We start from the raw sequence: 27982 nt of genomic DNA, 5'->3' as shown, positions 1-27982 counted from the left end.
TACCCAGGCATTGGCTCATGATGCTGGAACACACATACATTGTGCAAGTAGTACATCTATCCTTGTAATTGAAACAACCCTCCTGTGCGACATCCCAAGACTGCATTTGCATTGTCATGGGGCATCAATCACACCCTTCAGCATGACCTTTTGCATTCCCTATCAAAGACACTTCTAAATTGTCTGGAGATATTGTGGCAGTTGTGGACATCAGAGCGGTCATCATATGAGGAGGCAGCGAGACCACCCTTCTAGACATCTTCTTCCAAATCACACAAGCCCCTCCCCCTTCTCCCCCCATCCAGAACATTCTGCCCCTCATGACATCTACTGGTACGGCGCCACAACACCGTCCAGCTTCCCACCAATGTGCCACGCAAGCCTACTACCTCCCCTTGGCCTTCGCACCCCTAACCGTCTCGGCGAACAAATCCCAAGTAAACTTGCCCCCAAAAAACACCGCAAGCACCCACTTCCACCAGAGCCCGCTCAAGAAGGCCACCCCGTGCGCCGGCAGCTTCGTCGCCGCAAAGATCGGCACCTCCAACGCGTGGATGTCAACCAATATCCGGAAAGTCCAGGTCTGCACGGTGGCCGCGGTAGCTTCGGCGCTGGCGAGGGTGGTGCCGGTGAGGCTGGCAAGCGGGGCGAGGATATGGCTGTGGATCGGGGAGCCGGGCTGGATGAAGTCACGGCGGGAGGAGAGGATCATGATCACGGCGCAGATGGCTGTGGGGATGATATGGTGGCGGACGACAGGGAAGGTCGTCACCTTGACTGGTGTGGTGGGGGAAGATGGCGGCATCTTTTTTTATTCGTGGGTGTGGCTGGCTGGTTGGTTGGGGGCTTGGGACTGGGCGGTGAGGTCTTTCTTGTCTCTGGGTATATATTTGCAATATGTCAGATGAGACTGCTGGTAGGAGGGAGTCGGAGCCAATGAAGAAGGTCCTCAATTTTTGTTAAGTCAATTGATTGATTTGTCTTATGCATGGATCTTTTCTTTGGCGGCGAGGGGGGGGGGGGGGAGTTTTTGGTAGGCAGCAGCTCAAGGCCGAACTGACTTTAGAACGTAGGTAGTCTGCCACGAAACACAGGAGACCTGCGCCCGGGCCTGGTTAGTCAGCACCGCCGCTCTTGCTCAGGCGCTGATCACCCTTGCTCACTGAGCATCACGTTTGATCACCTTAAATCACATCAACCTCGACCATCCCTCAGGCGGGCTGCACGCCGACCTATCACCTTTCACCTAGTCGATTTTGAATTTGTACTGTATCCCCTCAACTTCATGCGACCTTCGCCATGGTTCAGGATCTGGTTGGACGCGCCAGGGGCGAGGCGCAGGCAGATTTCTCAATGAGCCCGGTTTCTGGCGACCCTCTTCATCCTCTCGAAACCCGAATGCCTGCCTGATGCTTGGCCGCCGGAGGTCGCGCAGGTCTTGGACTGCGCATCTCAGGTCCGCAATGGCGCTGGGCGCTCAGGTGATGCGCATATATGAGGCTACGGTCGCTGGTTCTCGATCTCGTCCTACTTCCAACCTGCTCAACCCGACTACACCTTCTTCCTGCTCTCACTTTCCGCGGACTTCGACCGCGAGGTGATTCTTCGACCGCGAGGTAATTACTCGATCCTTGATTCTGTATCCCTTGCGAAAAGTATAGCAATAATGCCCAGAAGGAAGAGCGCCCAAGATCTCTTTCGCGATGGCAGAAATAAGGGCTCCGTGCAATGCACTGAAGGGATCACCAATTCAGTCGTCTTCAAGAAGGTCGATGACAAAACGTTGAGGCAGTACAACCGCATGATTGGCCTCTGGAACCAGTAAGATGGCCTCCGGTGTCTCATCACTTGCTGTGGTTATGCTAATGGCTGTCTAGATACGCTGAAGAACACGCTGATGACAATCCCAGCCCCTACGATCTGAAATCTCTGAAAGACTTCATGAAGGAGGTTGTGTTTGGCATTGATGGCGTAGAAAATGATCCAAATCCAGGTGAAGGGACTGTCAAGGTGTATTGGAAGCAGTTCATAGCCGGCTGGCAACGAGAACACCCTGCTATTCCTGGGCACATCACGATCTCTGTGACTAATGTTGGTGTTTCTTGCGACGGCGGGAACAAGGTCTACTCTTATTATTGAATGGCGCTGACGATTCAAGTCCAGTTCATCCGATACGAGTTGCCTGAGATTTTGAAGCGCGAAAGCAGCATCATGCTGGTAAAAAACCAAGCGACCAAGGAGATTCGGCACCAAGAATCACTTCCTCCACCTTGGTCGTCAGCTCTGATGTAAGTCTGAGCCTCTGGGCTCAAGGCACTGGAGGCTGTTAACGAAGGATCGATACTTCGAGTGTTTTGCACCTGGTTGTTCCGACCGCTGATGGCCACGAGCTGCGATACGATCGACGCGCGACGACTCCGGCTGATCTGTCGAAGACACTCATCCTTGTCATCTTGACTTTTCATCAGGTGCCATGGTAGTCGGAGGATAATCATGACGTTCGCGGTAGTATTTGTACCGCCTCAGGAAGCTTGCGTTGGAGGCTGGCAGCGAAGCGATGGGAGGCTGAGTGCAAAGACGTTAATGGTGCATCCGCGTATCTCACTTCAGCTTTAATATCGGGGTTAACAGGTGGTAATTGATAGAGCCGATGGAAACTCCGATTATGATTTGAGAGAAATGACCTTCGGACGTAACTGCGACTTATTTCGGTTGCGCAACCTGGCGTCGTGCATCCACGCCATCTAGCCGACTAGGCTCGGTAATTAAGAGAATCACAGGTCAAGGCCGCGGGCGCGTAATGCATAGTTCACAAGAAGATGGGGGGACGTCAGAGGAGGGAAGCATCATCCGGACCGTCTTGACTCCTAAGCCTGTCTTGGCTGCAAACCGCTTGGAGATCGTCCGCTTTAAGCCACGCACATGCGAGCCTGACGCATGCCACCATTCAAGGGTCAGCAACGTACCCAAGCAGTTCGATAAGATGATGGGCCAGGTCCGACATTAGATAAGTGCAGATCCACGAATTCGATTTCGTGTATGGGGCTGTCGGGCGGATTACGCAAGCTGCGAGCACTTCCGAGAATGCTAGCCTCAACCATCCCAGTCCTAAAGGTGAGTGGGATAACAAAGCCAGGCAGGGTCAATAAGCTTACTATGTATAGAGCTGCAGAACCTCGTCTTCACACTCCTGGCAGCGCTGCAGGTCCTTCCAGCGGCTCGCATTCTTCGGACGAGTCGTGATAAAAGCCTCTTTGTCGAGATTTTGAGGCTGAATGTAACTATTGCAACGAGCGACTTCGACTTCGATCGCCTCCATCCGCTTTTAAAAGCCTCTGCTGATGGAGCCGACGACTCTGCTATATGGAAACTCGTGAAGAGCGCTGTTGCCGAAGCGACTCCGCCTCCCCGCCCTATCGCGTCTTCGATTCAACAGACACCATGGCTGCGCAACACCAGCAGCTTTCCAAACTCGTCAGAGTACCGCAAACACGTCGATGGCATCTTGAAGGAGGAACTCGGTCATCTATATGTCGGCATACCAAAGTTCTGGGACAAGTACTTTGGTGGCGTTGATGGCCTGGAGACGGCGTCGGTGTTCTTCAAGCAATGTATGAGCGGTCCGACTCCGATGTTTGATGATGGGTGGACAACCTGGCCAGCGGGCGCCGGGGAAGACGATGTTCTCGAATGGATCTCAAGCTTTACCGAAAAGCTCGCAGCATTTGCCACTAATCGGCGACCAGGTCAGTCGCGCCATCGAAGGCTTTTGGCGAAACCGAACGAGCCGATTTACGGGTCTGTGGGGACGCGAAAGTTGGATATTGGCTTCGTGAGCGACCCCGAATCTCAGAAAGACACGAGATGCCACTGGTCCCAAGTACTGGTCCCTGGAGAGCTCAAAAGCAACCCTTCTGCCGACAGAGCGGCAGAGGCGTGGCTTGATCTTGGGAGGTATGCTCGGGAAGTATTGGCTGCACAAGACACACGTCGCTTCGTCTTGGGCTTCACCATTTGTGGATCCCTCATGAGAGTATAGGTGTTCGACAGACTCGGCGGCATAGCATCTGAGCAACTGGACATCAACAATAATGGTCTCCGGTTCGTTCTTGTCATCCTAGGCTTCTTGTGGATGAGCGAGGAAGAGCTTGGATTTGATCCAACGATCCAGAAACGTGATAACAAGCGATTTATTGAGATTGAACGAAAAGGAAGCAAGGAGCGCATTATCATTGACGGAGTGATGTTGCGGGCTCGTTGTATTGCTGGCCGAGCAACAACTTGCAGGCGAGCGCATCCCGAGGGCCACCCAGAGACGCCATTAGTTATTAAAGACTCTTGGCAATACCCCGAACGCGACGAGGAGGGCGAGATGTTGTCTGAGGTGACAGCTAAAAACGTTATCAATGTGGCCCGCTACTATCATCACGAAACAGTACGAATCCACGGCATGGATGACGACATTCGAAACGGCGTCCGACAGGGACTAGACATAAATACGGCTTCAAACTATCAACCAACTCGTTCACAACAATTGAATGAAATGGTATCGGGAGGGCCTCGCAAGAGTTGGACTAGCTCCAGCAGGAAGCGAACATCTAGCCAAACAGACTCAGTCGTACCTCCAAGTAAATGGTCCTGCTCCGCTTCTCCAACCAAAACTTCTACTCTCCCGCCAAACAGAGTCCACCGACGTGTTATTGTCAAGATTATGGCAAGGCCATCTACAAAGCAAATTCTCGCCGGGCACTGCTTGCCGGCCTCGAGGGTTGTATCGAAGGCCACGAGACTTTGCATCATGCAGGTGTTCTGCACAGAGACATATCGATTAACAACCTCATGATTAACGAAGATGAAAACAACCTATCCTGGCCATCATTTCTCATCGATCTTGACCTCGCCATCAGGGAAGACCGAGATCGTGCTTCCGGGGCAAAGGGCAAGACTGGCACCAGGGCATTCATGTCAATTGGGGCGCTTCTCGGCGAGCAACATACCTTTATGCATGATCTCGAGTCATTCTTTTGGGTCTTGTTTTGGATATGCATTCACTATGAGAGGGATGGCAGAGATGTTGGCACAACTGTTTTTGATACTTGGAATTTCGAGGGTGACGATCAATTGGCTGGGATAAAAAAAGGTGTCATTGATGATGAGGAAGACTTTCTGAAGAAAGCGGACAAGCACTTTACGCCGTACTATCAGCCCATAGTTCCCTGGGTCAACCGGCTGCGAAGGGAAGTCTTCCCAAACAGCCAAAGATGGAAACGACCTGAGCCTGGCCTCTGTGCTTCGATGAAACGCATTCTTCATGATGCACAAATGGACCCCGATGTACTAGCAGATTCATAATATGAGACACTCACAACAGAGTTCTTCTTACCGATTAGATCCTCTACCCTATTCGTTGTGCATCCCCCACAGGGACCAAGACCAGGGAGACCTGATTCTTGTTCAAGTGTCGACAAAACGCAGGCTTGCTGTGCCTACCAAAATTTCTATTAATCACATATGCTCCCGTGCATTGCTTATTAACATCGTGCATTCTACATTTCATCCATCTCAGCTTGTCATACAATGGAACCTCTGCCAGATGATATTGTGCATGAGACTTCCAAGTGGCTTAGACCGCGAGACCACTTTACCTACTTGATTTACCATCGCCGTGCTCAGAATACAGTGAACAAGGGTATGAAGCGCTGGAACTCACTATTTAAGAACTTTGGCTGGGTAGAGGAAGCAATATCCTGCAAAGACTCTCCGATTCTAATGCAGCGTAGTAACGTACCGAACACGAGGTGATGGAAAGCGGGTTTACGATCAACATTAGCGACACGATGTGTCATTGGGCACCCATCCTTTGTCGTGACCTCGAATGGATGGTACGGTTCTGCAAAGCTGCCGAAACTTAGAATGGGGTTGGCGTGGTCGACGAACCTCATATTCAGGAGTTAACCTTCCGAACTAGTTTGCAGGACTAATGAGCTATCGATATCGTATTGCGCTGTTGTTTTACTCACTTCATCAATAGATATCCAGTAGAGGCAGATGATCAAAGGCAATGTCCCTGTCCTCGCTCGGGACCAGGGGCTTGCAGAGGAGAATCTCTGGCCGGACGGTAGATGAAGGAGTGGCGTGACCTGGAAAGGCAGAAGATCACATGGGTCGACACGTGTAGTGGCTAGTCTGACTTCTACCTTGTCCTCCAGAACGTGCCTAACAGCTTGGTCGTCACCTCGATAAGCTATGTCTCCTTTGATTGGATTCGCAGGTGATGCTAGTATGAACACGCGTCTACCCTTCCTCCCACCCCTCGATAACTTCCCTCCTTCATCATCACTCTCTCATTCTCTTGCATAGTTCACCATGCCCCCGAATGACTTGGGAGGGACACGTCGAGGTACCCCGCGATAGCAAGGCAAATCGTGCCCTTGACTTCGCCGCGTTCTGGGTCATCTGGGTCTTTCTCGAATGTAATTTTGTCCCATCCAGCCTCCGCTTCCCCAAAGCGGTTCGAAAAGCCTCGTTCCTGGCGATCCTGCTCCGGAGCCTCGCTAAAAATAGGCGAGACCTGGAGCCCGAGTCTTTCTCTTCGCGTATAGGGACATTACGAGGATTTTTGCTGGCGGTATGCGGCAATGTGGCTTTTTCATGGTGCTGTCGCCATGACAGTCGCCATCCAGAACATCAAGCGCTTCGGGGCAAATTCGGATCCAGTTGGAAGCGAACGTCAGCAGGTCATCCGCATTGTTCTTTGGTTTCCTCGTGCTTGAGGCGGAATTCGCAGCAAAATTTTACGTCCGCAAAATCACAACCGTAGAGGAGACATTCCTGCTGGACCGCCCGCCAACCAGGACTATGGACATTCGACACCACTGCATCGAACCGAGACCAAATGTCTTTGGGTAGCGATTGCTCCTGGGGCTGCTTCTCAGTAGATGGTCGAACTGTGGACTTAGGCGCGGGAGGGTCCTTAGGGGGAGGATCCTTCGTTGTCGGAGCCTGAGCCGAAAGAGAATGGGACCTGGGCAGTCGCGGCAGGGTTATTAGCTGGGAGACCGACATTTGACGGATCAGGTACCGGAGAAGCTGAATCTCGTAAACTAGCTGCATTGGTTGACGCAGGCGGCGAAGGAAGATGCTCGCCCACGCCAGCCATCTCGACGTCCTCAGTTTTGCCGCCCGTTGCAGGAGAGCTTGAATCGCTGGCAGAGGGAACCGTTCCGCCAGAGTGATACCTCACCAAATTATGAGTTTCCCACATATCATCATCTTCATTTCACGGGCTCAGCTCATTTCACTAGTGCGCCTGGGGACAATCCATGCTCAGCTCCATCTTGCCATAGTTTTGTACCCGCTTCTTCCAGCTCCAAAAAAATTGCCCGATGTCACAAGCTGTCAAGAGGCCTGTCAGACAAGATTCTTGTTATAATTGGGAGCTACAAAGTTGGCGCTATCCTTGCCGTTCTTCTTCCTTGCACCAAATAGCTTGCGTGAGTCCCTGGTTTTTCCTTTCCACTACGCCCACCACATAGAGGCAGGCCGTAGCGTAGCCCTCAAGCTAGGGAACAACCCATGCGCGTCAGGCCTACCGGTTTACCTCGATGAGCTCAAGATGCGGACTGCGCCTCTCCCCTGATGACCTGCCTAACGATCTGCTCCAGGCTTTCCTTTCCGGCCCCCTGAACGGCATCGCCGACGGTCCACGTCCAGCTTCGCTGCGCAGACCCAGTCGACCCGGCACTCCAGCGCCCCCGCACGCGTAGCTCGGGGTGCTGCTTCCCAGTAATGGTCTTTGGAACCACCACGTCGATGTGTATGTCCTCATTCTCGTCGTCTGCATTTTGAAGGGTTGTGCCGCTGAAGTTTTTGATCCACTTGGACTCCCATTCGCCATCTGCCGACGGTGTCCCTGGAGTGATGTGTGGGATTAAGAGCTCGGCGGTGCGGTCGATGAGAACCCGGGAGACGGCCTGCTGCAGGTAGTATTTAAGATCAGGCAGGGTGTAGCCCTCCTTGTTACTGATCTCGCTGGGCGGATAAAGTTTCTGCAGAGGACTCGCCGTGCCTGACGCGAGAGGGATAGGGAAAATTTGATAGGTAGTCAAGATGAAGCTCCGCATCGCCGTTAGGCAGCGGATACGTACCCTAGACTCCGGCGTGATGTCGAGCTCCAAGTAACATTCGAATGGTCGGAGGAGGGACCTGACGAGGGCCTCTGATGTCGAGCTGTTAGCTCCGGCGGAGCTCGGGTCGATGGGTGGCTCGGTCAGCTTGAACATGGCCGTGGCAACGCCGGCGGACTGCAGGAGCGTTGTCAGATCCGAGATGAATCCTGTAACCTCCTTCACCGCCTCCTCATGTTGGGTATAGGCCAGCAACGGGCGCACAAGTTGATATGGCTGCACCTGAGCGGTCTGTTTCCGCGTTTTGGGATTCGTCTGCGAGCGTTTCGACTTGTTCACTCGACGCGCAAATGTGAGCAGTTGATGGAGCGCTGCACTGAGGGCCTCGGCACGTTGGTCCTCAGGTAGGGGGCGCGCTGGCTCTTCGTCGAGACCCTGCGGCAGGGTCTGCAGCTGGACAACAATCTTCGAGGTCGTATTGTAGGTGTACGAGAGAACGCCGTCCTCAATGCATACACCATAGCCTGGGAACAGTCGACCCTCGCGGTCCAACTCGTGCCAAAGCTCCTGCGCGAATACGGTGTTGCGTGCATCGAGAACCCGATCCTCGAGGGGCGCATCCCGAAGCAGAGAGCTCGGGAGCGCAGAGCGTCCCACGACCGCCCCATCCCTCTCGAGCGTCACTAGCAGTCGCTGCGAGTCGCCGAGTGTCTTATCGCAGTCCAGGTCGACATTTCCATCCTCACCTCGTCGCATGGGCGCCAGGCTCGTCTTTCGGAAGTTGGGCGCAGACTCGGAGAAGCCATATCTCACGCCGAGGTTCTCTGGCTCATTCGGAAGCCGAGTCACGGCCCAGCCCTTGTCGCTGACTGCGAGGACCTGCTCCCAATACTTGGCCTCGGTGGCCATCTCTTTCTGGAGCCGAGAGGCGGATTGTAGCAGCGAGTCGACGGTCCTGTCGATGTCGCCCAGCTTCCAACCAGTCGCAACGGTCTTGTGGTCTTGCAGGCGGGCCTCGGTGGTGTTCGACTTGACAAGCTTGTCGACGCCGAGGGAACCAACCCCGACAAGATCTCGGAGGACGGAGGACAGAGACAGGCTGGATTGTGCGGGATCTTCTTTGGAGAGCAGGAGGGAGATAAATTCGGAGGCTAACGAGGCACTCTGTTTTGCGACTCTACGGCAAAGGTTAATAAGGCTTTGCCAACTGCCGCCAGCCACTTCAGGGCCAGAGCTATTCGAGATGAAAACACGTACTCGGTCTGTTCCATGACCTCCACGATGGCCGCCTGATACTCTTCCGGTTTTAACTTGCCTTGGGAGTCGTCTTCGTCGAGGCCATCGTCCTCTTCCTCTCCAGATCTGCCATCGAGCATGTCCACCTCCTTGGAGTCGACAACTCCATCTCCATCGGTCTCTACTTCCTCGCGCAAGGCCTCCTCGGTGATGTTTCGGAAGCCACCCCGCTCGAAATCAGCGCGCTGAATAAATTCTGCAAGATTCTGAGGTCTGCGATCGCCGAGGGGGAGGGGACTTAGGCCAAAGAGGGAGGAGGAGGAGGAGGAGGAGGAGCGACGGTTCGAGGCCATCCTGGGAGGCAGTCCAGCCGCGCACCTCTCTCCGGTGCCAAGCTGTCGACAGTCGAGCTTGGGGATTCTGGAGTCTATAAGTAAAAGGGTGCGCTCGCGGAGCCGTTGCTGAGATAGGGAGATGAAGAGGAGAGAGAGAAGTATTGGCTGCCTGACAGCCAAAAGGTCTCGGTTGGAGCTTTCACTGTACGGCGGTGGACGCACCTCATAGGTCAATTGCTGGTAAGCCTGAGAGGTGGGACCGTGGCCCGTCTGCCCGTCTACAGGGGTACTCGTCGTGCTGCAACCGACCTTCAGGCTAATAGGTACCACTGTACTTTAGGTATCAAAGACACCGCTCAGCGCATCAGTTTGATGTTTTGAAAACCCACCTTGCCCCTCTACGGGTATCACGAAACATGCACGATGACACGCCTCGGGCTGGCAATCTATGCAAGGCTGAGAGAAGCTAAAATCTCCATACTATACACTGTGAAAATCAGGCCATCTATAGCGCCTTGTTTATTTGCCTCTTGGCCCTCGATAACTTTGCGTTTTCGGCCCTTTCGAAGAAAGAAAAAGAGAAGAAGACTTCTCGAGACATCTGCTCATTCACGTGTGACATACGACAATTTTTTGGGCAGCATGAGACAAGTGACAGACCACCTTTTCTTTCCGAGTCATCACTGGCTGGCGGGCGGGTGTCAGATCCACTGTGGTTCGGCGTTGTGTTGCGGAAATTCAGCGAGACTGGCGCCGAAGAATGAAGAGTGGTTTGAGTCGTACTATGTAATTATGTATGAGGGATAAAAATGACGTTGTCATGCCCCATAGCAAGCGACATACTTTGCTATGAAGTCACTCAGAAGAACTTTTTTTTCCTCTTTTAAAAATACCTTCTTTCCTCTGCCTTCTGTCAGTTCGTGCTAAAGGAGGGGGGCTAAGCTCCGATAAGATAAGAGCACTAAACATCCCACCTTCATCATAGTACTTGTTGCAGCACTTCAGCACTTACCGCAACCAAAAACGTCAGGTCGTCAGCTTGCGCAGGCGTTCCCTTCAGCTTATGATTATTAGCCAAGTCTCGATTTCCCGCCTCACCTGAGTCCAACTCTCTTCCTTTTTTCCCTTTGGTCAGCAAGGGAAACCCTCTTCTCTTCGAGCAGACCTTGAAGGATATAATTCCAACTCGGACTTTTTATTCTTCCTCTGCATCCATCATCTTTGAGTAAGTTGCCAACCACACCCCCCCCCCCCCCCCAAAAGTCAACTTCAATATACCCCGAGCCACAACCTTTGGCGCGTACTCTCGTCGAGCGACCCTGCGCATCCTCTGTCGAGAGAGCAGAGGAGCGAGCCAATTGATCTGGGCTTGTGTATGACCAAATTGGTACGGCCAGCGGAAGAGGGGGCACAGTACGTCAAGGTCAGAACCTACCAACCACACGAGCAGGACCGCCTCGAACGGCATTCCCTCGTCCTGGCAGGAAGGGATGGACAGGGTGCTGAACCCAACACATCCTGCTGGTACCACGTTGCCTATTTTACGACGCCTTCCTGGCTCTGGACTGCTGCACGCTGTTTCAATTTGCCAGCTGCTTCATTTTTCTCAGTATTGCAATTTTTGGTTGCTCTTGTTTTGCTAACGCCACCCAATCAGCCTAGGATTCGCTGTGCTGCAATACCTGCCTTACACTCAACCTCTCCATCCTCTGCCAACCCCCCTCTCCACCTACGACCATGGCGTCGCCGAAGAAGAAAATCGCCATCATGACCTCGGGAGGCGACTCCCCTGGCATGAACGGAGTTGTTCGAGCCTGTGTTCGCATGGCGCTGCACATGGGCTGCGACGCATACTGCGTGTACGAGGGATACGAGGGCCTGGTCAAGGGCGGCGATTACATCAGGAAGATGGCGTGGGATGATGTCCGTGGCTGGCTGTCCGAAGGTGGCACACTCATCGGAACGGCCAGATGCATGGAGTTCTATGAGCGGCCTGGCCGTTTGACCGGCGCCAAGAACATGGTCCTGAATGGCATCGATGCGCTGATCATCTGTGGCGGTGACGGCTCGCTCACTGGTGCCGACAAGTTCCGAGCAGAGTGGCCTTCGCTATTGGACGAGCTCGTCCAGAAGAAGGAGCTGACCAAGGACCAGGTCGCTCCCTACAAGCACCTTAACATTGTCGGCACCGTCGGCTCGATCGACAATGATATGTCCGGCACAGACGCCACCATCGGTGGTTACTCTGCCCTCTCCAGGATTTGCGAGATGGTCGACTATATCGAGGCAACAGCCTCGTCGCACTCGCGCGCTTTCGTCATCGAGGTCATGGGCAGGCACTGTGGCTGGCTGGCCCTCATGGCCGGGGTTGCCACTGGAGCCGACTTTGTTTTCATCCCAGAGAAGCCTAGGGAGGACAACTGGAAGGAGGAGATGTGCTCGATTGTTCGCAAGCACCGCAGCCTTGGCAAGAGGAAGACTATCGTCATCATCGCCGAGGGCGCGCATGACAGACACAGCAACAAGATCTCACCGAACATGATCAAGGACCTCCTGGCCGATCCCAAGGGCCTCCACCTCGACACCCGGATCACAACCCTTGGTCACGTCCAGCGAGGCGGTACCGCTGTTGCCTATGATCGGATGCTGGCCACTCTACAGGGTGTCGAGGCCGTCAAGGCTGTACTCGAGGCCACACCCGAGACCGAGACTTGCTTCATTGCTATTACCGAGAACAAGATCGTCCGGCGGCCGCTGATGCAGGCAGTGATAGACACCAAGGCTGTGGCCAAGGCCATCGAGGCGCAGGACTTTGACAGGGCCATGGCACTTCGTGACACCGAGTTTGCCGACCAGTACGCATCATACATGCTGACAACGACAGCAAACCTGAATGGTGAACACAAGCTGCCCGAGGACAAGCGCATGCGGATCGGCTTCATCAACGTTGGCGCGCCAGCAGGTGGAATGAACGCCGCCATCCGGGCTGGTGTGGCATACTGCATCTCCCGCGGGCACGAGCCCCTTGCCATCCACAATGGGTTCGCTGGGTTTGCCAGACACCACGGCGACAAGCCAGTAGGAGCTGTACGGGGCTTCGACTGGCTGGAGGTGGACGGCTGGGCCAGCAAGGGTGGTTCTGAGATCGGTACCAACCGTGAGCTGCCCAAGGAGTCGGGCATGGAACACATCGCCAACCTTATCAAGCAGTACAAGTTTGACGCTCTCTTTCTCATTGGAGGCTTTGAGGCCTTCCATGCCGTGTCACAGCTTCGTATCGCGCGGGAACAGTTCCCTTCACTCCGCATTCCCATGGTGACCCTGCCAGCCACCATCTCCAACAACGTTCCCGGAACCGAATACTCGATTGGCTCCGATACCTGCCTGAACGAGCTGATTGATTACTGTGACAAGATCAAGCAGTCTGCCTCAGCTGCCCGCCGCCGAGTCTTCGTGATCGAGACCCAGGGCGGACGCTCTGGGTACGTGGCCACTCTTGCGGGCCTCGGCGTCGGTGCTGTTGCCGTATACACACCTGAGGAGGGCGTCAGCCTGGGGATGCTCGAGGCAGACGTGCGCCACCTCAAGAACGTGTTCGCCAAGGACAAGGGCCAATCACGCGCGGGACGGCTGATTCTGATAAACGAGAAGGCTTCCAAGGTCTACAGTGCGAAACTGATCGCCGACATCATCCGCGAGGAGGCTCACGACCGCTTCGAATCGCGGGACAGCATCCCAGGACATGTGCAACAGGGCGGTGTGCCGTCGCCCATGGACAGGTGCCGTGCCGCTCGTCTCGCCATCAAGTGCATCCAGCACCTGGAGAATTTCGGGCGCGATGCGGCGGACCGTGTCATGTCAGACCCCATGAGCTCTGCGGTCATCGGAATCAGGGGTGCGAGCGTGGTGTTCACACCCATGAAGGAGGTCGAGGAGAAGGAGACGGACTGGGCCAACAGGAGGCCGATCGAGGAGCACTGGGTATACATGAAGGACACAGTCGATATCCTGGGCGGCAGACCTCCATATCCTAAGCCCGAGCAGAAGTTGACGGGGCTGAAGGCGAAGGACGTTAAGCGTGGTCTAGAGTAATTGTTTGGAGAGAGAGATACACCCTCACTACCTAGAGTTATTGACTTCTCGACTCTTGAATCAAAACACAATCTTATCCATTTTCTTCCTCTTCACTCAGTTGTGCTGCTTGCACAGAGACTTCTAAAGAAGATAGTGAGATTTCCTTACGACACGATACACACTCACCAGGTCACACGAAAAAACTTGACTCCTTTTTATCTCGAAACGTTCCTTTGCAAAACAGTAACATACTCAAGAATTACCTGACACCGTCGTAGTCTCGCATGATGGGCGGTTATCTTGTAGCTTTCACACTCGCGTCTTCTGTCGTAGCCTTCTTCTCCTTCTCCCAAGACCACATGTTCTCGTCATAGCCATGTATCTGAGGCGGGCCTAAGCTGTCTACGAAACTCACGTCGTCCAAGAGTCCAATCTTGAGCCACAGGTCGTCTGGAAAGAGTGCGGGGTCGGCGTACATGATGCTACCGCACTGATTTTCCCCGACCCGGTCAATTATTCAGTATTTTTTCTTCTTTTCTTCTGAAGTGTCTTTACTTCATTCTTTGGAGGGGAAGGGGGGGGGGGGATGATGGGCGTAGAAGAGAGACTACAAGGGGGACATAGATTCCCACTGTGCTGGGCGTCGAGACAGAAGCCAAGGTCAGGCCATACGTACGTTGCCACAAGAATGGTACACGACATCCTTCCCACTATCACCTTTCCTCGTCACGAGCTTCTCCGGCGATCCTGGGTTCACAGTCACGGAGCCCACGGGGACGACGAGGTTGAGGGAGCGGTTGGAGCCGCTTGTCTTGCGGCAGGCGTTGCAATGGCATGCGACCTATTTGTGGGGATGGAAATCCTCTTTTGTCAGCGTCTGGAGACGTATAAGTGTGTTGGGGAGACATTTGGGAGAAACGAGAAAGGGAAGACTCACGACTCCAGGGGGCGAGGAGTATTCGCCCGTGTACTCGTATATTGTCTGTCCGCAGACACAGCTGCCTTTGACGACCATGTTTGGCTGAGGGAAGTGTCGAGAGACTGAGGAATAGGGGTTCACTGAAAGCTTTGTTCTGATTGATGTTTCATTGCTAGTGTAGCATAGGCGGACGTGCTGATTGTCTCCTGTCTTTTGTATTCCCGGTGAACAGGAGGATCTCCAAGTCAAGCGAAGGGCGCGCATCCAGGACTCCGCAGTCCCACATCTGCCCGTGTCATTCACTGGCGGTTTTTGCATGATTAGAAAACCCCATCACCAAGATGCTAATGAGTGAGGAAGTCAATGGTGACAGGAACTGCGATGACGACGTTGGACAATACCATGGGACTATCGGATGAGATGTAGACGAATGATGATTGGTGATCCCGACGTCTCCGCTTGAGGAAACCATTGCATTCAGATAAAATCAATCCTGACGGGAATCCTTCCTCGTTCCCATCTCGTGCTACAAGCCCGTGATGTTTTGTCGACGGCGTGGAAGACATTGTGGTTTCTTGTGAAAGGTCGAGCCCGATTTCTGTTGCACAATTCGCAAAGACCTGCTGTGATTGGTGGAAATTCGCTGGCGCATCATATGTTTTACTACGAAAAATTAACGGATTTAAAAAGAGGATGATCAAAAGCACGGCACTATTCATGTCTACTCATTCCTGAACAGAAACCGGGTGAGTATTGTTACGACGCGATCCGGGAGCGTGCAGTGTGAAACTTCAAAAAGAGTAGTATCAGTACAACCTCGGACTCAAGATCTCAGTATAGCGTCAGCCCCCTTCCCTGGGCCCTGGCAAGGACCCCTGTACACACAAGTTCCTTATAAGTCTGTGGCCGATACCGCTCTGGCGACGATGGACCAAGAGCCACCACCCATCCTCCAAGAGGCGCCCCCCCTGGACCCAGCCTGGCTCGCCCACGAGCGAAAGGCAGGACTCCTCGCGCCCAAGCCCTCTGTGGATCCTATCGCCCGCCAGCCCAGGTACGCGGCGGAGTGCCGGGAGCGCAACACGGCCATGATGGCGCCCGGCGCGAGGGACCACCGCCTTTCCCAGGGCCTCACCACCAAATACATCTCCGTGCCCTCGAGCAGTGACGGCTTCTCCATCCCGGTGCTGCAGTATGACGCTTCGTCCTCTGTGAGCGGCCTTGAGGCCGACGGTAGGAGCGGAGAGCCGCGGACCATCATTATCTACTACCACGGCGGCGGCCTCACAGTCGGCGAGGCGGACTCGGAGGACCTCTCCTGCCGCCGATTGGTGAAAGACTCGGCCGCCTTCCTGCCCGGCGTGCGCCTGTACAGCATCGGCTACCGCCTCAAACCGCAGCACCCGGCGTCGACATGCGTCTCGGACAGCATCGACGCCTTCGCCTCCCTTGTCAAGACACATGCTAAAGTGGGCGGGCTGAGGATCGTCCTGGTCGGCAGCTCAAGCGGCGGCCAGCTCGCAGCCACCGTGGCCCAGCACGCCCTCGCCGCCGGGATCCCGCTCCGTGGCGTGCTGCTGCGTTGTCCCGTGACAAGCGATGCCTTTCGGGGGCCAGAGTACGTGCCCGAGCACTTGCACGGGATGCACACGAGCGCCAAGCATCCGTCGTTCCAGACCTCTCTCCTCGCCCGGCTCGACATGGACGGACCGCGGGATGGGCTGGCGAAAATGCCGCTCGAGGCTGGCCCGGCGGAGCTGAGAGGGATGCCGCCGACGTGGATCCAGGTGTGTTCAAATGACGTGCTGTACTCGGATGGTGCGTGTTATACTAGGGTACTGAGGGATGCTGGTGTCACTGTGAAGACAAATGTCGTCTGGGGCTGGCCGCATACGTTTTGGCTGAAGGCGCCGCACCTGGAGAGGGCGCTGCAGGCGGAATTAGCAATGGTAGGGGCATTGAGATGGGTCGCAGATGCGAATCAGTGGGAGTGAATGATCTGCGCAGTTTAGAGATAAGGTAGATGTCGTAGTAGAACGGATAGTCACTATGAAAGGCATGAATTAGAAGCACAAGAGAAGACTGTGAGAGACTGGGTTGTTTTTTTGAATCTTATTTCATGCCACCACCCGTATATCAACTCCTCTTCTGTTGGTCTGGTTCTGCCGGTATCTACAATGCTAGAATACACAAAGGGAAAGATGCCGCTATGGTGTCGTCTACAGCACGGAGAGATCGCCGAATTTTTCCTGTGAAGGATTTGGTCAGCAGCTGCCGCTTTCTGGTAGCAGAGGACATGAATAGAACGCACCTTGTATCCTGGGACGCCCCAGCGGCCCTTGGACACCAGCTTGGAGGTCTTCTCATCGATGGAGGGCTCAGCAGCAGCAACCTCGTCCTGTAGCAGCAGCAGGTCAGTATCGGTCTCCACCCCCAGATTCTTGCCTTCATCAATCGGGCCCACGCCGTCATGACCCCTTGCCATGTACGTACCACAGTGAGCTCCTCGAAGCTCCGTGCCTGCTCGATGTTCTGCAGCGTCTTCTCGAGGTCCTTGAGCTCCAGGTCGACCTTCTCCTTGGTGGCCTCGGCGTTCTTGATGGCCTCGGACTCAAAGGCGTCAATGGCCTTCAGCTGGCGGCTGACGTCGTAGACGGCGGGCTTGAAGGCCTTGAAGCGCTTCTCAATCTCGTCGACGACCGCCTGGTTCTTGAGGGTCGACCGGTATGCGGCAAAGTCCACTGTCGTGGGCAGCTCCGACAGCTGCTGCACCTTGCGCCGCACGTTGTCGTTGCGCGACTTGAAGGCCTGGAGCGAGGCCACCGTCTGGCCGCGCAGGCCGAGGGAGGACTGGACCTTGGCCCAGTCGAGCTTGAGGGCTGCGGATCGCTGCGGTGGGAGGGACACAAGAAATTAGCTCATCGTCATTGTACCGGCTGGGGCTGGTAAAGCGCTTTCGGAGAAGTTCGGGACGAGAGCGCAGCCACGGCTTTGTGGTCGTCTGGTTCGAAATTGGGATCGTGAAGGACTATGTTGGACATGTCTGAAAGTCAATTGACGGAGAGGAAGCACTTACTGCGGCCATCTTGTGTGGTTGTGGATGAGGGTCTTCGAGGAGCGGAGGAGCGGAGAGTTGACGTTGCTTGCCTTGATGATGCTCGCGCCTTGAAGCCGAAGCAGTTTGAGCCGATCAGTCACGTGATGACAAAGCCTGACATGGACCGCGCCTACCTGAACAAGGTCCTCAAAAGCAGAGACAGGGGGTGTAAACTGCCCCAAAAACCAAGGATGAAGAAAAAGAAAGAGTCGATGGGTTTCTAGATTCTTTGGACACCAACGGATGTTCATACTTCATTTCTCGGATTCGAATTTTTTTATAGTTTTTTTGCGCGAGTTTCGAGGCCGGTTGAAGGTTCTGGACGGTATACAACAGTAGTAGTATCACGGATGTACCGTTCGTACATCAAGAGTCATATGAACAAATCAATGTTCGCAAGTGCAGCAAAACATATTCGAAGAAATGCAAAGAGACTTTTTCCAGTCCATGAGCTTTTCATATATTTTCCAGCAGTGAACCCTAAACGGCTCAGCTTCCCCCCTATTTCAGACCTTATGCCCAACGAACCGACCCATTCCCGGAGTCCACCCAGAATAAGAATTGAAAGCATCAATGGAAAAGACATGCCGCTTGGGCATCATCAGGGTGCAATGACCATGCAAGACCACACATGACAGATGGAACAAAAATCATATGGGTGCGCTGTTGCGTGACTAGATGCTGAGGGCCATGATGGAGTTGACAATGTCGTTGTCGTTCTCCTTGAGCGCTTTAATGGCCTTCTTCCGTGATACGTTGGCCTGCGTCATGACGAGCTCGATGTCCTTATCCTCGATACCCTCAGCGTCGACCTCCTCACCATCGTCCTCCTCCTCCTCGGCGGCCTTCTTGGCAGCATCACCACCCTCGACGGCCTTGCTAGACTCGCCGTGGTCATGGCCAGCGTGGTCATGGTCGGCGGCGGCGAGCTGCTGGGCAGCAGCAGCCTGGGCGGAGGCGTTCAGGTCCTCAATCTTGGCCTCACCGAAGACACTGTAGACAAAGGAGTTAGTCTATGTGAAGGGGAAGTGGAAAGAGGTATAAAAGGCGGGGTGGGGGCACATACATGTACGTGTTGCTGTTGGGAGACTTGTACACCTCGGGGTTGTTGATCACGAAGAGGATCTGTGATAGCCCAGTCAGCCCCGTCGTCATTGTATCTTCCAAAATGATGCATCATTTCATCATCCAGGCTCTTGAGTTCCGCCTCCCTCTCTCTGCCCTATGCTTCTTGCCTTGCCTCCCTGGTGCAACTCACGTTCTTTGGTCGGCGGAGGGTGACGCGGGTGATGCCCTGGATGCGGGTCAGGTGCAGCTTCTCCATGGCCTTGCGAGCCTTCTTCTCGTTGCGCGAGTGGATGACAGCGGTCGAGCCGGCGGGCAGGCTGGAGTCGCCAGCCTCGATTTCGGAGTCGGAGCTATCATCGTCCTCGTGCTCCTCGACGGTCACCTTCTTAGGCTCCTCATCGGGAAGCTCCTCGACTCTAGGGTTGGCCATTTTCGCGACTGGATCTAGAAGGGGCGACACAAAAACACAGGAGTTGCTGGTTAGCTGGGCTTGTTTGTTCGTCGCCTGTCAGGTGCTGGGCCAGAGCTGCTTCCACAAAATTGACCTCAACCCCACACAATCTTGTAGCCTACAGAGAGGTGATTTTTGGGGGTTGCTGTCGCCTGATGGCGGGTCCAAATTTCGTGAAAACTAGCCAGAAAAGAATTGAGACTTTGAAAACTTACAATCTGCAAGAATTAACCCGAAAAAAGAGGTAAGTGTGTTGTTGTACAAACGAGAAGTAGGCAATTGGGGGATTGGATTTGGTGGTTTTGCTGAGAGCTCTTGCAAAGGCGTAAAATTCCTAGGGTTTAGCAGTCAGTTATGACGCTAAGCCCAAATGGGTCACACCTCACATTCGGCCCGCAGACACAGAATGACCCCATCTGCCCATATAGAGACAGACATCATCACATTGCGATGTGTAGAGTAACGCACATAAAGATGATCATGAAGGCATACATGACTGGACATTTCTTCAAACATGGAGACTTAAACAGCCAGCTCAAAAGAAATCCGAAAAGCTACAGAACTGTAAGCAGTGGTGCTAGGGTTAGGCTCAGCCCGTGCTGTGTGCTCTTTCGACAGACACAATAGGTTCTCGAAATGTTCAATTTACAAAGACTGATAATTGAGAAGAGTGGTATCACATGTAATTTTGGCAAGACCTCGACAGGTAGTCACCATTGTCTTTTGGGTTTCTCAATTTCATATCATTTGACGCCGGCCACCTTTGCCTTTTTGGAGGTGATATGTCCCGTAAACGAAGCAAAGAAAAACCTAGCCTATCGGACCCGAACGAAGATGCTGTTGATTTTTAGAGGTTGTCCTTGCCGGTGCCGTCCAGAATACCCGCCACCCTCTAGTAGAAACACCATCCGCCGCCGTCCAGCACGTCAGCCACAGCAAGCGTGATTAGTGCTGCTGCTCCTGCTGCCATCATCATCATCAACCCCCTGAACCGTCTACCTGTCTCCTCCGACCCATCTCTGCCTCGACGAGGAAGCTCTCGAGTACATCCGTTCGCCGGTTGTCGTGTCAAAGGTCTCGAGTCGTCGTGCGTTGATCGGTACGTGGCTGGGAGTATTTATGCGGAGGCCTTGACCTTGGCCAGAGCCTTGCGCTCCTCGAAGCGGCGCTGCTTCTTGAGGCGCAGGACCTTGAAGCGATCGAAGTCGGTGAGAGTGGAGCGCTTGGCCTGCTGGTCGCGCTTCTTGGCCCAGTTGGAACCCTTCCACTTCTGGTCGATCTCGGCCTTCTCCCAGAACTTCTTGACGGTGGGTGTCCGGGCGCCGCGGGGCAGGCCGGCGACAACGAAGTCGGTCAGGACAACGTTGGAGAAGGAGACCATTTGTCGGGTAACCTGCAGGGCAGACTCTGAGGAGGGGCCGTCGACGAGAGCCTGTACAAATCGTTTCATGTCAGTCCATGCTGTTTACTTATCATCACCTAGATGCAGCCCTGCTCGCCCCTGTCTTCCCCCTATTTATTCTGGTCATCTCTGCGGGAGTGGCAACGTACGCGCTTGTGGTCGACGATCTCGACAATAGCAGCCAGGCGGCCGGCCTCAGCACCAGACTGGAGGACGACGACACGGCCGACCTGGACGGTGCGCCACTCGGTAGCGATGATGCTGATGTCACCCATTTTGCTGGCGGTCTGTATCGTATCGACGACTTGGATGATTAGAATGTGTATCTGTCGATGGAAGTCGAGAGGGTGTGGGAAAGGGTTTGGAAGGAGTTGTGTGGTGTATGCTTACAGGTTTGGTGCTGGGAGGTTAGTCGTTTGGTCGGTTCGCGATGTGAGTATGCCTGCCCGCCTGCCTGATTCAATGTCTGTCTGAGGGCACAACACGCAGATTTCAGTTTGGTGGACCGGAAGGAAAAATTTGTGCGCCGAGAGGCATTTTAGCCTGGTTCTGGCTCAGCACCGCGCTAATCCCAGCTGACTCAGCGCTCTCTCGACTGGGGTTTAGCCCCATGACGGCCGCCTCCGTTTCTAGCGCCGCACGTGCGCCGGTTAAGATTCCCACCGCCTTCCGGCCCCATGCCGGCCTCAGTCACTGTTTATCTCCTCCGTCTCTTCTCCCTCTGCCCTGCCCCGAGTCTGAGAAAAGGATGCATCTTGTACATGTGCATCAGGTAAAGTTCTGGCAGCTCATCCAGCCACAAGGCCATTCAAGAATGAAAAATAAAAATCAAGCTAAGATAAGTATAGACTTGTTCAATCATAGATTTCCAGAGTCGAACCATTCCACGCGCCCAAACATGCCCCAACTACTTAAACACAAAAATGTAGATCGCCTCCGAGCATGTGATAGCCCTCTGGCCTTAAGCAAGTTGACCACAACAGTCAATGTGTCATCATTGTCCTCCTAAGTAGTTTCTCGACTACGCATTTTGGATTTTGGGGTTTTTTTGAGACCAGTATATAAATCCGTGCAGCTCAGCCTCTCTGCTCCCCCCAACTGCTGATAGTTTGCTCTCTTTATTCCTACAAGATCGGCCGGAATTATTGTCTTGAAGGTTTCAAAGTCAATCCAAGAACCCATCATCGCATAACAACCGGTCATATCACTCAATTCGATTTCATCACACACTCACTGCTCATCACCTCCCTCTCTGCAACCATCCATTTTCGTCAATCATGGGCGAGACAATCGAGGAATACTTCTCCGACACTGAATTAACTCAAACGAACCTCCACGACAGCGCCGCATTGATCTACACGTTCCTCACAGGCGGCGCCACCTGTTATGACACTGCCCAAGGCCTGATGGACTCCTTCCACGGCCCCAATGCAACAGACGTCCCAGACGTTATAGAGATATGCATTGTGGAGGTAGCCGAAGACTTTTGGGAGATGCATGAGGCCCTCGTCAAGCTCATGAGCGAACTGAGAAGCCGGCAGCAGCAGCATAGCAAGAAGGACCTGACCGAGTTCGACGACTCGCTGTACTACTCGTTGCGTGAGCGGTGGGTGCGGTATGGCGACCCGGATCCATCTTCCCGGTCTCGTGATCAGGAACGCCTGGACTGGACAAGCTTGAACCGCTTCACAGCGCTGTTGTACGCGGCAGGATTCCAGAAATTGGCGGACTTTGGCAAGGCGACACTCTCGATGACACTGCGAAGAAATACATGGAGAATCAATTGGAGCTGCCCTGAAAGTAAGCTGTCCCCGTGTTTCTCATTCAGTGTTGGTACCCACCAACTACACATGTGCTGTTGCGCTTTTCTCTCCCCTTCAATGCCCCTCCCCCAACTTGCTGTACCCTCGTATCAATAATTTGAAATTGACTCTTCAATTATGAAAGATACTTCTGATAGTATTGTTGCTCTCCAAGGTCATGCCCCGGCTGCTGCACACTGGATCAACATCAGTGGACAATGCCTGTACGATGACTGCAAGGATGTTAGGGAATCCTGGACGACTTGGACGGAGGATATGGACTGGATCGCAAGCCAAAGCCAGTTGAACGAAGAAGCCAGGTCTTTGTGCAGGCAAGCGCAAGAAAACATGAAAGGGATTTCCCAATAGCGATCCCTTCAGAAACTTCTCAGGGAGCCAGATGCAAGACACTGATTACCTGGAGCATATGATAAAAACACTCTTGTGCTCACGATGTGTGAAAGATACCAATGATTGATTTTTGGAGTAAATGTCTTTCTACTATAACTGGTGATACGCGCTGGAAATCGGTGCAGCGGAGGCTTCACAGATTTCTCCCGAAGCTCTCTGTTATATTCATGCTTTAACTATGCTTGATTAACAGACCTCATATCTTTGGGATCAAGTGAAGGAGAACGTTCAATCTCATACTGAACTGTCTTATCCCGTTCCAAAGTCTTTCAGTAATCTACTAGGCAAGATGACAAAGCCCGGCTTTCTATTTTTGCGGCAAGCATTCTCAATCATTGTTCTTCTATAAGTTTGTAGTATGACTTCATTTTGAATTTTTCTTTTTTACCCGGTTCGCAACGCTTGACAGAGAGTAGGAACTTGCCGTCTTTGTACTACCGTTCTTATCTGATTCCGCCGATGGGGTCTGGAGAATTGTTTCACTCCAGTATATTCTATTATCATGGAACCATAGGTGTACTTCGTCCCATCGGTTATGCTGCATCTTGAGATTGGGAATATCTATGAGATTATACCAGTAAGTATTGTCCAGGAGATAGAGTACGATTGTAATATCGAGCAGTTTCTTTGGTCAGTGACCCTTGCTAATCGTGGTGTTTTGCTTTGGGAGTTGATATTCACAACACCCCCCCCCCCCCGCCTTTTTTAAATTTTTTTTTAATTTTTAATTTTTTACACAACGATCAACAACATGCATGCGCAGATAACACGACATCTGGGAACCGGCGTGACTTCTGTTACCTGCCTCTCACGTGACTACTATGAACAGTGCTGCATCTCGCCTGTGGGATCACTTCACAGCGGCGCGCTCCACGGCTCTCCACTCGGCTCCGCCAACTCAAAGCTGGGTTCAAACGCTTTTTGAGTGCTCCGACTTTGAGTATTACTGAGCTCAAAGGATCTGCTAGACATCTCGGAGAATTGAATAAAAGAACATTTTATTAATGTGGCTTGACAAGGCGGTACTGTAAAACCCCCGGTTATGAAATAAATTAGTACTTGTAAGTTTCCAACCTCTCAGCGCTCATAGTGCCTGTACGGGGAGCTCGCAACGCCTACAAGGCCTGAGATTTTAGTGCTTCAGGGGGAAGAGGGTCATGCTGCAATGACCGATGGCGGCTTCACGTGGGAGGGAGGAATAGAAAACTCACCGAAATCCTTCTGAGATGGCCTTGACTGTGCGTCGGAGTGCGAGGGACCATCATGCCAAGCCTCAAGAGTCTGGACGTCTGAAGCATGGAGTTCATGTCTTGACAGGTATTGCACCGACAACCCGAACGAGACTGGAGCGTGTGCCATTGTCCACTGAGTCTCCACTCTCGGCACCAATTTTAGCAGGCCACGGCCCTTTTTTCTTCTTTTTCTCTTGTTTTTCTTTTTTTCCCTTGGCACATCAGGAGATGCAATGCAAGATTTGAAGATCTGACCATGGGTCTGAGGCTGAATCTAGAGCATCGCCCGTCCCTATTTCCCACTCAGGACCCCCACGCGCCAGACGTCAAACCAATGGCCTCGACCTTCGGGAACGATGTAATATTTCCCTCGTCTGGCCTCGAGCCTCTTATCACGGACCATGTGGCCGACTCACTCGTCCTCAGCTGTTTCAACAAAGAGGCCATCCCGATTTCCACCGGTGGTCCGCCCGTACGAGAATCATACGGCTACAGGGCCCTTTTCAAACACAAGTCATCTCGCCACGACTCAAGGTCGACTGCTCAGCAATATTAACATCTCATGATTCCAGCCGGAGTCTGACAGTATTACATCACCATCTCATATCCTACTTATCTTCCCAACCCCCCCTGTCCTGATCGGAATGTGTCCGGTTGGTCGCGCCTCGGGCGGCATGCGGCTCCCTATTCTTAGGCGAACTGTACGTACGCCATAACTTGCGACACAATTCTTCTCGGCGCCTTTCTTTCTCTCTCGCTTTCCTTTTTGACCCGCACCGGAGATACAGCTTGCCGCTCGGTAATCTGCGTTACGATGCCCATGTGCTGCTGCACAGTTTCACAGCTTGTTACATTTGAGTATATCAGATGCCTCCAGGGCTGGTTTGTTGTAAGTACCATGTACGTGACACAGCGCCAATGCTTGCTGTGTGTTTTGGCTTCGGCTGGGCGGTTTCTTCCATGTATGTCCGTCCACCTATGCCCTCTTGTCTGCACCGTAACAATGTACAAGTGGGTGATCACTCTGTGTTTCTGATTCACATCGAAACCTCGCGAAAATTGAATTTCAGCGAAGACATCTGACAACCCACATAAGCTTCGTAGCTTATACGCTGGGTCCATATTAACACCCAAGGACGCGGGTTCTCTTGTGCTGTGGACGAAATTGGAGGCCGGATATAAAATGGCTTAGGGCACGGCATGCCGGCATGTAACTAGCCGCGCGCTATAACAATAACAATACTACCTGCCGGTCATCAGTCACTACGATACCACCCTCAACCTCAACCCCCCCCTCCTCTTCTTTACACATACATCTTTAGTTATTAACATACCGAGAGTAAATCTCGATCATCACTCTCCTAGCAACCGACATAGCCAATTTCTGTGTCTGACTTAGCATGGCTGATCCTTTCATCGTTGACCAACCTATCACCACACAAGATGTCGTCTTCACTCGAGCAGATGAGACGATCCGGAGACTGGCCTGGCGCCTCAACGGCGAGGCCTGGGCTGCACCTCTGGACATCGACACCTACCTGGACCGGGAGACACACCTCTCCTCACAGGCCCTGACCAAGGACGACCGCTGCCTATACTGGATCCTCGCACACAAAGACGACGGCACACACATCGTCGCCTCCTGCGAGTCCATCAAGAAGACCGTTTATATCGCCGGCAAGGGCACCGGCGTCAACGACGGCTTCGTAGAGACCACAGGCTATGCCATCGCCAGCGTCTACACCAACCCAAAGTACCGGCGTCTGGGCATGGCCGCCTACATGTTGCGCAAGCTGCAGGAGTACGTTGACGCCGAGAGCGAGTGCAGCGCCCTGTACAGCGACATCGGCAGGATCTACTACTCCAACCTGGGCTGGAGCGTCTTCCCCTCAGAGCAGGTGACCATCTTCCTGCACCAGGACCAGTTCCCCCTGCCCGAGAAGCGGCGGGCGCGCTACCTCAGCCTCCAAGAGCTGCCCGCGCTGTGCGAGAAGGACGTCGCCGCCCTCAAGGCGCGGTTCCGGCGGTTCGCTGCGGACCACACCAGGACCCACGTCGCCTTCGCCCCCGACCACGCGCAGATCTCCTGGCAGCTGGCGCGCGAGACCTTTGTCACCAAGTGGATGTTTAACAGGGGAATTGAGAACCGCGGGGCCATCACGCACTGCGGCCGCAGCTGGGTCTACTGGGACCACGACTGGCGCGAGAAGAAGCTCAAGGTCCTGCGCTTCGTCTTCCTTGACGTCAGCCCCGAGACCGGTGAGCCTGTCACCGAAGAGCATAAAGCCTGGGACGTGGTGGAGCTGCTGCAGGCCGCTGCTGCCGAGGCGGCCGCGTGGGGTCTGAAGCAGGTGCTCGTGTGGAACCCGGACGAGGTCACCACCAAGGGTGTCAAGGGCTTCCATGACTTTCATGAAAAGGAAGTGGATGTCGTCTTTGAGGAGAGGCACAGCTCCATCCCGAGTTTCAGGTGGAAGGAAGGGAAGAGCACTGCTGATACCGTGTGGGAGGACAATTATTACTATGCGTGGTCTTGAGAGAGGGTTTGCGCTGGTATATTCTGCATTTTGAATGAGGCGTAGGACACTTAACTTATGAAAAATCTACACGCGGGGACAGGGGAGAAGGAGGTGTTATTTGGCGTTTTGCATATGCTGGCTTGTTTGCGAAGGCAACGTTGGACATCATGAATGAAACAAGCAACTGTAATTTAGCTTACTTGACTTGAGATGAACCACAGAAATTGGATCCTAATTGAGATCACTGCGAAGGAGATACTTGTTCATGAGGATGTCGATATGATCGATCTCACACTGGTCGACGACTACCGTTATTTTCCCTGACTGTTCAGGAACCGATTGTGCGACATTCTCGGCTTGGATCCCGGCAGGCCTCCTGTCAGTCACTTCACAAAGGCACACAAGAGCACGATCCCTGATTACAGCCATCAACGATCTCGATTCTCTACATGCAGGACAGACCAGCAGTGTAACCTTGCGTGGGCGAGAGAGGCAGGCTAGGGCCTCCTCTTCTCTTGACACTAGAGTACAACCAACCCGATCCTCCTTTTTGAGTACACAGAAAAAGAAACCAAGATCATCAACGACCAGCCTTTATTGCCCCCCCCCCCCCCCCAACCACACTGCGCGTGGGCACGTTACCACCACCACCGCCATCCGCAACGTACACACGCATCCTGCAATGAGGGAAGAAGAGGAGTAACAAAAGTTATTGTTTTCAAGACCAAGACAGAAATGTGGGGAAATTGGGTATCACAAATATCGCTAAAGTTACACAATGAAGGCATAAACCAAACAACACACAGTCGTCATTGCTCGCTTCCAAGCCGGAAAAAGGGGGGGGGGGGTCTCCGGTTGTAACCCTCCCTCAGATGCAAGCTAAGGAAATTCGGGCAGAGGTTCCCCTAAGGGCTCTTCTGAGCGATGTTCCTGCGGAGCTTCTGACTTTGCTTTGAGCATTGAGGGGGGTGTCAAGCCTGGATGTACCCGAGACACTCGACACGAGTGTTGGGAGCACGACCAGGAGGACGGCCGCAGAGCGGGGAGCGAGAAGATACTGTTCGAGTTCTACTGTGAACAAGTGTGATGATGGTGTTTGCAATGATTGCAACAGCGATGTGAATCCGACCACAATCGACAGGGTCATGATGACAAGTCCGAATGCGACGAGCTGGGCCATGCTTGACGAATGACCCACCAGTTGCCGCACCGGCGAGATTGTGCCTTCCGAGGGACGGCGCGGGGATTGAGAGCTGCTGGCGGCATTGAGTATCTTGCCGTGCAGTGTTTGTCGTGGATGTTGTGGGCCT

At 53.5% G+C, this 27982-nt stretch overlaps 14 protein-coding genes across 14 annotated transcripts; 8 read left to right on the top strand and 6 right to left on the bottom strand.

The window, feature by feature from the left end:
* Positions 1 to 22: 22 nt before the first annotated feature.
* M406DRAFT_349817 (uncharacterized protein) lies at positions 23 to 805 on the bottom strand (the record flags this gene model as incomplete). Its single annotated transcript, XM_040922506.1, has 1 exon — positions 23 to 805. The coding sequence occupies one exon, from the start codon at positions 803 to 805 to the stop codon at positions 386 to 388; it is 420 nt and encodes a 139-aa protein (XP_040779622.1). The 3' UTR covers positions 23 to 385.
* An 861-nt stretch (positions 806 to 1666) lies between these two features.
* M406DRAFT_71642 (uncharacterized protein) lies at positions 1667 to 2139 on the top strand (the record flags this gene model as incomplete). Its single annotated transcript, XM_040925487.1, has 2 exons — positions 1667 to 1821; positions 1878 to 2139. 2 exons carry the CDS (start codon positions 1667 to 1669, stop codon positions 2137 to 2139), a joined length of 417 nt encoding a protein of 138 aa, XP_040779621.1.
* A 661-nt stretch (positions 2140 to 2800) lies between these two features.
* M406DRAFT_62749 (uncharacterized protein) lies at positions 2801 to 3007 on the top strand (the record flags this gene model as incomplete). Its single annotated transcript, XM_040924798.1, has 1 exon — positions 2801 to 3007. One exon carries the CDS (start codon positions 2801 to 2803, stop codon positions 3005 to 3007), a length of 207 nt encoding a protein of 68 aa, XP_040779620.1.
* A 153-nt stretch (positions 3008 to 3160) lies between these two features.
* On the top strand, positions 3161 to 3706 carry M406DRAFT_28806 (uncharacterized protein; the record flags this gene model as incomplete). The annotated part of the gene is made up of 1 exon (XM_040918772.1): positions 3161 to 3706. A coding segment is annotated over one exon (546 nt), but the record flags the coding sequence as incomplete, so codon positions are not given.
* A 1079-nt stretch (positions 3707 to 4785) lies between these two features.
* Positions 4786 to 5385, top strand: M406DRAFT_354964 (uncharacterized protein). Its single transcript, XM_040923045.1, has one exon. It carries the CDS (start codon positions 4840 to 4842, stop codon positions 5350 to 5352), a length of 513 nt encoding a protein of 170 aa, XP_040779618.1. The 5' UTR covers positions 4786 to 4839; the 3' UTR covers positions 5353 to 5385.
* Positions 5386 to 8126: 2741 nt separating this feature from the next.
* On the bottom strand, positions 8127 to 9664 carry M406DRAFT_23292 (uncharacterized protein; the record flags this gene model as incomplete). The annotated part of the gene is made up of 2 exons (XM_040915922.1): positions 8127 to 9288; positions 9384 to 9664. Coding segments are annotated over 2 exons (1443 nt in total), but the record flags the coding sequence as incomplete, so codon positions are not given.
* Positions 9665 to 10805: 1141 nt separating this feature from the next.
* On the top strand, positions 10806 to 13863 carry M406DRAFT_344736 (uncharacterized protein). The gene is made up of 2 exons (XM_040922007.1): positions 10806 to 10922; positions 11355 to 13863. The coding sequence occupies exon 2, from the start codon at positions 11435 to 11437 to the stop codon at positions 13787 to 13789; it is 2355 nt and encodes a 784-aa protein (XP_040779616.1). The 5' UTR covers positions 10806 to 10922; positions 11355 to 11434; the 3' UTR covers positions 13790 to 13863.
* A 323-nt stretch (positions 13864 to 14186) lies between these two features.
* M406DRAFT_243842 (uncharacterized protein) lies at positions 14187 to 14774 on the bottom strand (the record flags this gene model as incomplete). Its single annotated transcript, XM_040916232.1, has 3 exons — positions 14187 to 14261; positions 14448 to 14612; positions 14709 to 14774. Coding segments are annotated over 3 exons (306 nt in total), but the record flags the coding sequence as incomplete, so codon positions are not given.
* An 842-nt stretch (positions 14775 to 15616) lies between these two features.
* Positions 15617 to 16684, top strand: M406DRAFT_250544 (alpha/beta-hydrolase; the record flags this gene model as incomplete). The annotated part of the gene is made up of 1 exon (XM_040916701.1): positions 15617 to 16684. The coding sequence occupies one exon, from the start codon at positions 15617 to 15619 to the stop codon at positions 16682 to 16684; it is 1068 nt and encodes a 355-aa protein (XP_040779614.1).
* Positions 16685 to 16909: 225 nt separating this feature from the next.
* On the bottom strand, positions 16910 to 17775 carry M406DRAFT_71638 (uncharacterized protein; the record flags this gene model as incomplete). The annotated part of the gene is made up of 4 exons (XM_040925486.1): positions 16910 to 16939; positions 17002 to 17088; positions 17184 to 17579; positions 17767 to 17775. The coding sequence occupies 4 exons, from the start codon at positions 17773 to 17775 to the stop codon at positions 16910 to 16912; spliced, it is 522 nt and encodes a 173-aa protein (XP_040779613.1).
* A 425-nt stretch (positions 17776 to 18200) lies between these two features.
* M406DRAFT_354962 (nascent polypeptide-associated complex, alpha subunit) lies at positions 18201 to 19581 on the bottom strand. Its single transcript, XM_040923044.1, has 4 exons — positions 19522 to 19581; positions 19046 to 19299; positions 18854 to 18912; positions 18201 to 18780 (listed from the first exon to the last, which is right to left on the bottom strand). Exons 2-4 carry the CDS (start codon positions 19283 to 19285, stop codon positions 18462 to 18464), a joined length of 618 nt encoding a protein of 205 aa, XP_040779612.1. The 5' UTR covers positions 19286 to 19299; positions 19522 to 19581; the 3' UTR covers positions 18201 to 18461.
* A 384-nt stretch (positions 19582 to 19965) lies between these two features.
* Positions 19966 to 21183, bottom strand: M406DRAFT_354959 (60S ribosomal protein L14-A-like protein). The gene is made up of 3 exons (XM_040923043.1): positions 21099 to 21183; positions 20858 to 20995; positions 19966 to 20738 (listed from the first exon to the last, which is right to left on the bottom strand). The coding sequence occupies exons 2-3, from the start codon at positions 20981 to 20983 to the stop codon at positions 20424 to 20426; spliced, it is 441 nt and encodes a 146-aa protein (XP_040779611.1). The 5' UTR covers positions 20984 to 20995; positions 21099 to 21183; the 3' UTR covers positions 19966 to 20423.
* Positions 21184 to 21985: 802 nt separating this feature from the next.
* Positions 21986 to 23139, top strand: M406DRAFT_71635 (uncharacterized protein; the record flags this gene model as incomplete). The annotated part of the gene is made up of 3 exons (XM_040925485.1): positions 21986 to 22508; positions 22656 to 22830; positions 23115 to 23139. 3 exons carry the CDS (start codon positions 21986 to 21988, stop codon positions 23137 to 23139), a joined length of 723 nt encoding a protein of 240 aa, XP_040779610.1.
* A 2414-nt stretch (positions 23140 to 25553) lies between these two features.
* Positions 25554 to 26918, top strand: M406DRAFT_286587 (uncharacterized protein; the record flags this gene model as incomplete). The annotated part of the gene is made up of 1 exon (XM_040918686.1): positions 25554 to 26918. The coding sequence occupies one exon, from the start codon at positions 25554 to 25556 to the stop codon at positions 26688 to 26690; it is 1137 nt and encodes a 378-aa protein (XP_040779609.1). The 3' UTR covers positions 26691 to 26918.
* Positions 26919 to 27982: the final 1064 nt, after the last annotated feature.

This window comes from Cryphonectria parasitica, assembly GCF_011745365.1.
Source record: "Cryphonectria parasitica EP155 unplaced genomic scaffold M406scaffold_2, whole genome shotgun sequence".
Classification (NCBI taxonomy): Eukaryota; Fungi; Ascomycota; class Sordariomycetes; order Diaporthales; family Cryphonectriaceae; genus Cryphonectria; species Cryphonectria parasitica.
The sequence above is the reverse complement of the archived record's forward strand: the minus strand, read 5'-3'. Positions and strand labels throughout refer to the sequence as shown.

Bases quoted from the DNA above. Each gene is read 5' to 3' on its own strand.
- M406DRAFT_354964 (XM_040923045.1), top strand. From the start codon at position 4,840: ATGATTAACGAAGATGAAAACAACCTATCCTGGCCATCATTTCTCATC.
- M406DRAFT_344736 (XM_040922007.1), top strand. From the start codon at position 11,435: ATGGCGTCGCCGAAGAAGAAAATCGCCATCATGACCTCGGGAGGCGAC.
- M406DRAFT_354962 (XM_040923044.1), bottom strand. From the start codon at position 19,285: ATGGCCAACCCTAGAGTCGAGGAGCTTCCCGATGAGGAGCCTAAGAAG. The intron at 18,913-19,045 runs GTGAGTTGCACC...GGGCTATCACAG, and splicing joins CCCTCCGCCGACCAAAGAAC to ATCCTCTTCGTGATCAACAA. The intron at 18,781-18,853 runs GTATGTGCCCCC...CTTTGTCTACAG, and splicing joins CCCAACAGCAACACGTACAT to TGTCTTCGGTGAGGCCAAGA.
- M406DRAFT_354959 (XM_040923043.1), bottom strand. From the start codon at position 20,983: ATGGGTGACATCAGCATCATCGCTACCGAGTGGCGCACCGTCCAGGTC. The intron at 20,739-20,857 runs GTACGTTGCCAC...CGATTTGTACAG, and splicing joins AGATCGTCGACCACAAGCGC to GCTCTCGTCGACGGCCCCTC.